The sequence below is a fragment of the Hyperoodon ampullatus genome (assembly GCF_949752795.1).
Source record: "Hyperoodon ampullatus genome assembly, chromosome: 15".
Taxonomy (NCBI): Eukaryota; Metazoa; Chordata; class Mammalia; order Artiodactyla; family Ziphiidae; genus Hyperoodon; species Hyperoodon ampullatus.
The window spans coordinates 59,200,976-59,213,259 of record NC_136928.1 but is presented as its reverse complement, the minus strand read 5'-3'; the positions used below and the strand labels follow the sequence as shown (position 1 = coordinate 59,213,259).

Genomic DNA, 12,284 nt, shown 5'->3' with positions numbered 1-12,284 from the left:
TAAAAAGTGCTATGTCATTCAGAAAAGTAACTTCTAGGTAAAGGGGAATCAGGTAAGGTAGCTGCTGAGCTAGGTCTGGAAAAAAGCATGTAGGATAGATACCAAGAAGAGCAAATGTAGGGGGGAAAGGGTGTGTTCAGGGAATGATGAATAGTACAGACTGTCAGAAACATAGAATATATAAAGGTGTCCTAGTGGGGAGTGATCTAATCAGAGTTGTTGTATATTAAGCTGTAGTGAAGTGTGGAGACCAGGAGTCGGGATACTGGTTAGGAGGTTGATCTTGCGGTCCAAGTGATAAGGTTATCACAAAGTATACAAAATGCAATTCATGACTATTGGTAAGCCCTGTCTACAGTAATACATTTTAAGTTTCTTAAGTGTAGGAATGTTACTATTTTTTACTATATAACTTATGTTTTAAGATGATGTTATATATCTTGCAGAAACATAAGGAGTAAGTAGTAAAATGCCCTCTATTACCTTAGAATACATACCTCTTCAGTGGGAAGGGCTACATATTCAGTCTGCAGGGGTCTTGGAACTGAGAGGCCAGGTCCTGGCAGGGATACATTTGACAGACGTCTCTTTCTTACACCACTACAGTTATTCGGAATCTTGAAGGCACATCGTTTATGGTAATTTAATCCACAGCCTAAATATATTTTAAAAGGTTAAAAAAATTTTTTTTAAACTTTACTATATAAGTGTGTACATAAAAAAATAGGTGCTTCTTTTATTTATTTTCTCTGGCAGCAACAGTTATCCCAATGAAGAACCCAGAAGACAAGCTAAGAAGAATAGGAAACGTGTAGAAAGGTTATTTAGAAAGGTTAAGTTGGCTAAAGCAGTGGTTTCTTCAAGTGTGCTCCCCAAGGCAGCACCTGAGAATTTGTTAGAAATCTAAATTACTGGGCTCCACCACAGACCCACTGAATCAAAAACTTTGGGGATGGGGCCTAGCAAAGTATGTTTCAACAAGTCCTCAAGGTGATTCTGATACACGATAAAGTTTGAGAACCTCTGGCTTAAAGAACTTCAGCAAACTGTGGACTGTGTACCAAATTCCTCCTATGACATGTGAAAATTATATTAAATTCAAATTCCAGTGTTCATAAATAAGTTTATTGGAACACAGCATGCTCATGTGTTTACAACCTGTCTATGGCTATTTTCATGCTATCAATACAACAGCAAAGTTAAGTCATTGTAAAGAGACCACATGGCCAGCAAAATTTAAAATATGTACTCTCTGGCCCTTTACAGAAAAAGTTTATTGACTAATCAGAAATGTGCACCTGCATCCCACCCCCTGGTAATTCTAATACAGGATAACCATACCTCTCCAATTCTAAACCTTGGGTACTACTTAGTCACTACCAATAATCTTGTTTTTTCACTGATGATTACTGAATGCAAATGTGAAATCCTATTTCAAATGAAACAAAAATTTAGAACACATACCTTCACATTTCAGTCCCTGACGTACCAATCCCCAGAGCATCTCACCACAGTAATCACAAAAAGTAGGAGCTTTGTAAGAATGTACATAGAGAGTATGTGGACGAATCTGAAAGTCTTCTACTGTGGCCAAAGCTTTTAAAAAAGAAAAATATTCAAATAAACCCTGTACTTGTAATTGTGATGAGATTAAGAACATTGACCATATTCATTTGTCAAAGTACACAGAATCTTTTTTTTCTGAAAGTTTCATCTGACCATAAAAATAAATTATTTTCAGCAGCTAATATTGTGGTTTTCAAACTCTATTTTAGGAACTTCACCAACTTCAAATAATTTGAGCTCCAAAAGTAGGTCTATAGGTAGGTATTTTGACCTCCAAAAGCATTTTCTCGGAGTGATAACATTGCAAATAATTGTCAAGATTTATTTTAGCTAGTTAAAAACTATTTAACTTATAATGTACTGGGAAACAGAACACTAAAGTTAAAAAAAAAATTGCGGAACTTAACATTAAGTTATAGCAATGTTTCTGTGGGAAACACACTCAGTTCTAATTTAGGATCCCAGGATACACTCTGTCTGTTCTCCAGAGTCCTAGTGGTTAGGATAAAGAGACTCTTCTCCCCTTTGTGGGCAAGTCAACAGCAGCAGACGCAACCACCATCAGACATCCTCTCAACACCACCTGCAAGTCATTAGTGGATTATCCCTGTGGCCTGATGTAGGGTCCAGGGCAAGAGAGGAATAGATGTGAGCATGACCTCCAGGGAGGACCGGGAGTGAAGCCCCTCTGGAGTGAAAAGAAAGACAAGGATTGCAATGTGTATAGAATTTGGGGTTGTGGTAGAGAAGATGAATGGGAAGGATAAGAGACTAATAAGGAAAGGTGATGGTCAAAGAGGATCTCAAGAACAGGCTGCAAATATGAATTTGGGAAGAGGAAAAAAAATGGTGGCAGGACTCTGGACTCTTGACTGGCTTTTCTTCCTTTCTTTCTCTTCCATTTCTTTCCTCTCCTCCCTCCCCTTCTCCTCTCTTCCTCCCTCTTTCCTTTGCTGCCAAACAAGAAGTTTTGCAGGCCTACTATATACATTCTTTGTTCCTTTACACTTCTCACTAACAATCCTGCCCACTTGTTGGATGAGATAATAGCAGGAGCTAAAGAACAATGGATGGCAAGAATGGGTGAGAGAGGAAAGGAAAAAATAAGAAAATGTCCACAGAGAACAAAAGGAGAAGGAGCATTATTTAAGTCATGGAATCAAACAGTATTGCAGTTTCCTCTTCCACATCTTCATTATTTCTCCTTTTTTTCTCATTTTCTTTTCTGAACCCTAATTCTCTTCTATGCTCTTCACAGAAATGGGGAAAGGGACCAGAATTTCAGTGTAATTGTTATATTTCTTTGACTCAAAAGATGAACATATTCCTCTTCTGGTTCAATTGATAATTCCCTTAGCTTAGTAACACTCAACTAAGTAATTCAGGGCTTATTTTCCTACTTTCTCATCTGTGATATAACCTTCCTGAAAGTAAAAATCACATAGTAACCATTATTATAGATGAAAGAAGTAAGCAACTGTAGTACAAAGTATAATTGAACACAGCATTTAGTTAAATGCAAAAAATAAGGCTCGTTGAAAAGAAAGGCAACAAAATAAACTATTTACGTACCTGAAAGAACAACTTCTACTAGGTCTCCTTCATGTATTTCATCTGCTGAGGTAATCAGCTGCAAAATATTTTCTGAGTTCATGTCATGGCGAAAGAGAAGAATTTTGTCATACATGCCAAAGAATCCACACTCTGGAAACTGCAGGAAAATAGTCCTACATCAGTATACCTACAGCTTTCTATTTTTATAAGTAAATGTCTCAACCTTATAAAATAATTTTAAATGTAGTTTTTAGCCTAACACTATTTGCTAACAATTCTATTAATATCCAAAAAGATCAACCATGTGCTCAAGCATCCTGGTTAATTCTCAAGTTCAAAAATATAAAAGTAAGCAATATAAATAATCGTTGATTATCTTAAAACATGTGTCTCTTAGAAGTACAGAATTTCTTTATTCAGTTACTGATGGAGAATACAATCTTGAACTTAGTGCTTCTCTTACAAAGCCTAAAAGGTAAGCAGTCTTTCCTGTCTTCTACAACTGAGCTTCCCATACGGTTAGCTACCAGCCACATGCAGTTATTTAAATTTAATTAAAGTTAAATAAGATTAAAAGTTTAGTTCCTCAGTCACTCTAGCCACATTCCATGTGCTCAATCACCACCTTAGCTACTGGCTACCATTTTGGACAGTGGAGATATAGAACACTTCCATCATCACAGTAAATTCTATTGAATAGTGCTGGTAGAAGATCAATAATTCCCAAACTACAGTCACAGGAGTACCAATGCCTACATTTCTGCCAAATGGACCTATAGTTCCTAGCATTTATCTAATATTTTATTTAATATACTCACTGTAATTACAAATACATGATTCTTTATGGTAGCTTTCTTTTCAAAAAATCTTTGCCCAGAGCAGGAGGACTTACAGATCTGTTGACATATGCCCTTTGTGTAAATATTTCAAGGCTTCTACATTTTGTGACTACATTACTGAGACACTTTGGGGAGTAGTATACCAAGGACTAAAATATGAAGGTGTGATCCTAAAATGTTTTATATGTTTAAGAGACAACTTTAAGTACTTGCCTTACAAAATAACTTTAATTTTTAAAACAATTTTTAAAAAGACCATTTTCTAAACTATCAGTACCTTGCGAAATGCTGCTCCAGACAGTTCTACTAATTTCTTTAGTTGATTTCAAAACTGTATACTCTCACTGATTTATTTTGACTCTTCACAGAATATCCTTTAACGAACTATACAGTATGTCACTGTCCTGCACTGAATGGCCTGATATATATCTGTCACACTAAACTGTAAACGCATTTTTGCAGGGATGTTGCTGAGTATGGTTCACCTACTTCATATAGTAGCCCTTCTTTGTGAGGACCCATAAAAGAAATTTCTCTGGTTGGTTTTATAATATGAACAATTCGATCATGTAAATAATCATGGCTTCTTGTTTACTTTGCCCACTGCAAAAGGCCAAGCCTAATTTGTAGCCTAATTCTAACATCAGTCTAGGATCTTATGGCATATGTTTTAGGTGCAGATACCAACCTAGCTTCATCTTATTTTGTGACCTTAATTTTCCCATTAAAAATTCTTACATGTATCTCTAAAAAAGTCTCAATTTGGGGGGAAAAAGTCAAATTTTTAAGAATTGAAAATAATGACTTAATTAGAAATTTTAAAGTTTATTTGCATTTTTAAAAACCTACTGAGTAAATAATGAAGAAGTGCAGAAATATTTAGAATTTTTATAATGCTCGTTCTCTTTTCAATTATTTGAGTTACCAATATTTATAAAACCTCATAATATGCTTTAAACATATCTCTAACAGCTTAAAAATTTTCCATTAAAAAGAGTAAAAATATAGAATCAAAAATTATTTTCATTAAATTTTAATTTAAAATTGAAATGTTATTAAATTTGATTTAGTTATTATTAAATTAGAAAACATCTAATGGGGAATAAAACAACCTCATAACTTAGCTGCAATAATTCTTAAGGATTAATAAAAAGCATTTCACATTCCATCCTTATAAAATCTCTAACAAAATATTTGTATGAATAAAACTCATTTAAAAAATTCACTTTTTAAAAAATTCACGTCCTCTAAGTGTAAGGCCCTATGGTTTGTAAAGGTAAGACAGTCAGTCTTTGCCTTCCAGGGGCTTACAATCTAGTGGAAAGAGAAATAAAACAAATATATAACATGATAAGAGAAATGCCAAGAATAAAAAATAAAATTCTAGAAGAGGGAATAAAAACTTTAACTGGGAATGTAGACAATCACTTCAACAGTGATATTTGAGCAGAATCATAAAAAGAGAAGCAAGGTTTCCATGGGCAGAAAGTGAAAGTGAAAGGGTCATCACTGAGAAAGTACAAGGTAAATGAGAGAAGGTAAGTCAGTGGACCCCTACGATTGGAGAATGAAGGGGGTGGGTAGAAAGAAGGCAAAAAAGTACACAGGAGCCCAACAGGGACCATACAAACAGAGAAGCTTGGAAATCAACAGAGCTGGGTTCAAGCTTTGCAACCTACCAACTACAGCACCTTACATAAACTGCTTAACCTCTCAACGATCAACAGGAATATTAACTTTAAATGGTTCTTATCAAAATTAAATTACTTGATGTTTATAAAAAACTCAGCACTATGATCAATAAACACTAGTGGTTTATATTATTCTATATCCAAAGGGGGAGAGACAAGGGGTTCCAGAGCAAGGCAGTAACATGATCAAATCTGTATTTTAAAGGGATAATGCTGACAGCACTGTGTAGCAGGAACTGGAACAAGAAGAGACAGAGCAAGCTCCTAAAGAGAAGGCAGAAGCTATCGGTCAGGAAAGAGGTATCAGGGTCTGGATTTTACAGTAAGAAGATGGAAAGCAAGACAACAAGGAACACTTCCCTCTAGAAACTACCTCTGGTAAATTATATGGATCACTTATACTGTTTTGACCAAACTAAAAGTCCCCATAACTAAATAACTAAATAAACACATCAATGAGAGAGGAAAATATTAAAATAAAAAATTTATGTCTTAGAAAAAATACATATAAAATAATCTTGATAAACACATGACCCAATGAAGTCATATTAGCATTATTAAGAGACTAAAGAGCAAACAAAAAGAATTATAGGGAGTATTAAGAATATTTATTTAAAATAAGCATTTGTGTACCAAGCTGGAAAGTCTTCAGTGATGATAAGGAATAAAGTAACTTTCTAGCAAATGTTTACACACAATATTCATCTATATAATTGAGAAATTACAGAATTCCAAGGGGGAGGAAATGTAATAACTAGCCTGTGAAAAAGAGATTTCTGCTATTCATAATTATGATCTACAGGTGTGTTTAGCAGGATATTTAGGAATTCTCTGAAAACAAGGGTCCCCACAAAATGAAGTAAAAGAAAATGTGGCCTGAAGAAAAGCTGGAGAGAATATTAAATATTGTCACTGAACATCAGGAAACACTGTGGCCAACCTTTAAAAATATTATGAATCTTGAGGCATGAGTATATTAAACATTTAAAAAGAAGAAAACAAGGAAATAAAACATAAACACACATTTTAAAAAAACCTAAACAATTGTACTGAGCAAAAAACCCACAAAAAAACGAAAAATAAAAGCCTGTTAATAATTATTTGAATATATAGGGATTGACTGTTCATGATTTTTAAAAATTCACAAATTGGTTTTCAAGCAAGAGAACCATTTCCTAAGACAATGTCTCACCTTTGGTCACACACGGGAATCATCTATGGAGCTTAAAATCACATCTGGTATTTTCACCCTAAGCATCTTTACCATAGACATCTTTGCAGCAAGCATTTTTTGGCCATAAGGCAATTTTGCCATCAAAGATAAAATAACTGGTTGACAGTTTGGTTTCAAAGTTCATTAGCATTTCTTTCTTTTTTTTTTTTTAACACCTTTACTGGAGTATAATTGCTTTACAATGGTGTGTTAGTTTCTGCTTTATAACAAAGTGAATCAGTTATACATATACATATGTTCCCATATCTCTTCCCTCTTGCATCTCCTTCCCTCCCACCCTCCCTATCCCACCCCTCTAGGTGGTCACAACGCACAGAGCTGATCTCCCTGTGCTATGCGGCTGCTTCCCACTAGCTATCTATTTTACATTTCGTAGTGTATATATGTCCATGCCACTCACTCACTTTGTCACAGCTTACCCTTCCCCCTCCCTATATCCTCAAGTCCATTCTCTAGTAGGTCTGTGTCGTTCTTCCCGTCTTGCCCCTAGGTTCTTCATGACCTTTTTTTCCCCCCTTAGATTCCATATATATGTGTTAGCATACGGTATTTGTTTTTCTCTTTCTGACTTACTTCACTCTGTATGACAGACTAGCATTTCTTCTTGTTAGCAACATTATTGATTGCCTTATTGAGCTGACGAATGAGGATGATTTGCCCCAAGAGTTGGTTTCTTATTTTAAAATACACTACACATTGGAGGAGAAAGAGGCCGAGGGCCTTAAAGGTGCAGAGTTGATCCCACATTTCTCATACAATTTTGCAATGTCTACCAACAGACATGTGATACAAACAACAATGTAGAAGGCTTTCACAACACAATACAAAGCTCAGTTACAAATATGCATCCTAGTATTTGGAAACTGATACCTCTCTTAATGAAGGAAGAAATTTTAATGAAAAAGTGCAATGCTGAATGAGAAGAGGAATGAATAAGCAAAAAACTGTGTACGGTAGAACAATGTGTGCACTAGGAGTGCTGACCCCTATGCAATCAAAAATCCATGTATAACTTGACAGTTGGCCTCTGTTCTGCAGTTCTGCACCCAGATTCAACTGACCACAATCATGTAGTACTGTAGTATGTATGAACAAGACTTGAATGTTTGTGACAAAAATGACTGCAGCAAAGATATCTACAGCAAAGATGCTTAGGGAAAGTATCTAGAATGCTTAAAACAAAAGATGCTAAGGCTCTCTTCCCAGGTTTATGGTTAAGCTCTGGGGAACAGGACATGGACATCTCAATTTTAAATTTACTTTTATATTATTCAGTGTATTTATTATATATACTCTTTTAAAAAATAGACTTTTAATAGTTTGAGTTATAGAAAAATTGAGACAATAGTACAGTGAGTTTCCATATACTCCATACCCAATTTCCCTTATTATTAACATTCTCACTATGGTACATTTGTTATACTTAATGAACTAATATTGATACATTATCATTAACTGAAGTCCTTAGTTTTTACCCAGTGTCTTTTTCTTGTCCCAGGATCCCATTTAGGATACCACATTTCCTTTAATCGTCGTATCTTCTTAGGCCCCTTTTGGCCGTGACAGTTTCTCTGACTTTGCAGCATTTTGAGGACCCTGACTGTTTTGAGGAGTACTACTATTTAGGTGTTTCATCAGATGCCTCATTATCGGAATTTTTCTCATGTTTTTCTCATTATTAGACTGGAGTTACGGGTTTGGGGGAAGAAGACCTCAGAGGTAAGGTGCCATTCTCAACATATCATCATATCAAGCGTACCTACCGTCAACATCATTTATAACCATTGATGTAGACCTTGATGATCTGGCTGAGGTCATGTTTGTCAGGTTTCTCCACTGGAAAGCTATGTCCCCCTCCCACCAATACCATACTCTTTAGAAGTAAGTCACTATGCACATCCCACACTTAAGAAATGACAATTTATGTTCCCTGTCCTTCAAGGCAGAGTATCTATATAAATTATTTGGAATTCTTCTGTATAGGAGATTTTTCTATTTCTTACCATTTATTTATTCATCCAAATGTAGTTTATATATATATATATATATATATATATATATATATATATATATATATATATCAGTATGGACTCATGGATAATTATTTTATACTTTGGGATATAATATATACTCTTTTAGAATATAATTTTATTTATTTTTTAGTATGCAATTTATTCACATGGTTCAAAATTTTAAAAGTACAAGAGTAGAGGGACTTCCCTGGTGCCACATGATTAAGAACCCGCCTGCTAAAGCAGGGGACAAGGGTTTAATCCCTGGTCCGGGAAGATCCCACATGCCACAGAGCAACTAAGCCCGTGCGCCACAACTACTGAGCCTGCGCTCTAGAGCCCGCAAGCCACAACTACTGAAGCCCACGCACCTAGAGACCGTGCTCTCTAACAGGAGAAGCCACAGCAATGAGAAGCCCACGTACTGCAACAAAGAGTAGCCCCCGCTCGCCGCCAACTAGAGAAAGCCCTCATGCAGCAACAAAGACTCAACACAGCCAAAAATAAATAAATAAATTTATTTTTTTCAAAAAGGTACAAGAGTAGAGTTCAAAATCTATGCCCTAGTTGCCCAGTGATCTCTGCCATAGTCAACAATATTGCCAGTTTTCTCAGTATCCTTCTGAACATATTTTATACCTAGATAGTAGACATGGACATATCTTTTCCTCATTTTACATAAATGGTGACATACTATAAACAGTGTTGTGTCTTGTTTTCTTTTCCACTTAGCAATATATTTTAGAGATCATTCCATAACAATATACAGAGAATGTTTTTATTCTTTTTTTTTTTTTTTTAACAGCTGCATGGTTTTATTTTACCAGTTCCCTACTGATGGGATATGGGTTGAGGAGTAAAACTAAAGCCAAACAATCTTGAGTTCAAATTCTGATCCATTTCACTTACTAACTACACAACCTTGGCTTATTTAACTTCAGTTTCTCCATTTGTAAAATAGTACCTACTTTGTAAGGTTGTCATGAAAATTAAATAAGTGAATATATGTAAACAGCTTAGAATTCCTGATATGTTCTGAGTGCCACATGAATTGAAGCTACTATTTCGAATCTTGTTATTACAAACAATACCCACTGTATAATCTTATATACACATTTTTTTCCATCTTTTGGGTATATGAGTAGGATATTTCCTAGAAGCAGATTTGCTAGGTTAAAGAACATGCACATTTGACATTTTTAGACATTGTCCAAATGCTCTTTACAGAGGATATACCAATTTATACCTCCAAAAGTAATATATTAAGAATAAATGTTTTTTTTTTCTTGTTTCTCTTTGTGGTTGTTCACTGTCCTTTGTCTCAAGGCATTTTTTAATTTCCTCTTTGATTTCATTGTTGACCCATTGGTTTTTTAGTAGCATGTTGTTTAGTCTACATGTAATCGTTGAAATGGAGACTAAACAACATGCTACTAAAAAACCAATGGATCAACGATGAAATCAAAGAGGAAATAAAAAAAATACTTCAAGAAAAACAACAATGGGCTTCCCTGGTGGCGCAGTGGTTGAGAGTCTGCCTGCCGATGCAGGGGACACGGGTTCGTGCCCCGGTCTGGGAAGATCCCACATGCCGCAGAGTGGCTGGGCCCGTGAGCCATGGCCACTGAGCCTGTGTGTCCGGAGCCTGTGCTCTGCAACGGGAGAGGCCACAACAGTGAGAGGCCCATGTACCGCAAAAAAAAAAAAAAAAAGAAAAACAACAGTGAAAACACAACCATATAATATCTACGGGATGCAGCAAAAGCAGAGGGAAGTTCATACCGATACAGGCCTTCCTCAAAGAACAAGAAAAATCCCAATTAAACAACCTAGTCTTCCACCTAAAAGAACTAGAAAAAGAAGAACAAAGAAAACCTAAGGTCAGCAGAAGGAAGTAATAAAGATCAGAGAGGCAATAAATAAAATAGAGATTAAAACAAAACAATACAGAAATCAATAAAACGAAGAGCTAGTTTTTTGAAAGGATAACAAAACTGACAAACCTCTGGCCCAGCTCACCAAGAAGAGAGGACCCAAATAAGCAAAATAAGAAATGAAAGAGGAGAAATAACAACCAATACCACAGAAATACAAAATACCATAAGAAAATATTATGGACACTTAGATGCCAGAAAAATGGACAACCTATAAGTAATGGACAAGTTTCTAGAATCATACAGCCTGCCAAAACTGAATCAAGAAGAAACATAATTTGAACAAACTGATCACTAGAAGTGAAATGGAATCTATAATTTTAAAAACTCCCTGCAAACAAAAGTCCAGAACCAGATGGCTTCACCAGGGAATTCTACTAAACATACAAAGAACTTATACCGATCCTTCTCAAACTCTTCCAAAAGACTGAAGACGAGGGAACACTCCCAAAGTCATTCAATGAAGCCATCATCACCCTGATACCAAAACCAGACAAAGACACTACCAAAAAAGAAAATTACAGGCCAATATCTTTGATGAACATAGATGCAAAAATCCTCAACAAAATATTAGCAAACCGAATCCAACAACACAGAAAAAGGATCATACACCATGATCAAGCTGGATTCATTCCAGGGTCACAAGGATGCTTCAAATCTATCAATGTGATACAGCACATCACCAAAGAAGAGACAAAAACCACATGATCATCTCAATAAATGCAGAAAAAGCATCTGATAAAATTCCACATACATTTATGACAAAACTCTTGCCAAAGTGGGTATAGAGGGAACATATTTCAACAAAATACAAGCCATTTTTGACAAACTCACAGCCAACGTAATAGTAAATGATGAAAAGCTGACAGCCTTCTCACTAAAACCTGGAACAAGACAAGGATACCCACTCTCACCACTTCTATTCAACACAGCACTGGAAGTCCTAGCCACAGCAATCAGACAAGAAAAATAAAAGGTACCCAAATCAGAAGGGAAGAGGTAAAACTGTCATTATATGGAGATGACATGATACTTTATATAGAACACCCTAAAGACTCCACACAAAAACTAGTAGAACTGATATGTAAATGCAGCAAGGTAGCAGGATACGAGATTAATATACAGAAATCTGTTATATTTCTTTACACTAACAATGAGGTATCAGAACGTGAAAACAAAACCCCGTTTCAAATTGCATCAAAAAAAAAAAAAAGGCCAGCCATCAAAGCAAAAAAAAAAAAAAAACTGCATCAAAACAAACAAACAAACAAAAAACAAAAAACCACCTAGGAATAACCCTAACCAAGGAGGTGAAAGACTTATCTGCTGAGAACTTAAAACATTGATATATGAAACTGAAGTTGATTCAGGGAAATGGAAAAATATCCCATGCTCTTAGATTGGAAGAATTAATATAGTTAAAATGTCCATAATACCCAAAGCAATCTACAGAT

The 12,284-nt window shown here is 35.5% G+C and overlaps 1 protein-coding gene across 2 annotated transcripts in view; it reads right to left on the bottom strand.

Moving 5' to 3' along the window:
• Window positions 1–12,284, bottom strand: part of PRKD3 (protein kinase D3) — a gene marked incomplete at its 5' end in the record, with an annotated part of 73,282 nt that overhangs the window by 34,377 nt on the left and 26,621 nt on the right. For both annotated transcript variants that reach the window (XM_079721475.1, XM_079721476.1), the window contains 3 exons: window positions 498–655; window positions 1,465–1,596; window positions 3,139–3,277. In XM_079721475.1, the coding sequence (XP_079577601.1) occupies window positions 498–655; window positions 1,465–1,596; window positions 3,139–3,277 (429 nt within the window). The remainder of the gene's footprint in view (window positions 1–497; window positions 656–1,464; window positions 1,597–3,138; window positions 3,278–12,284) is intronic.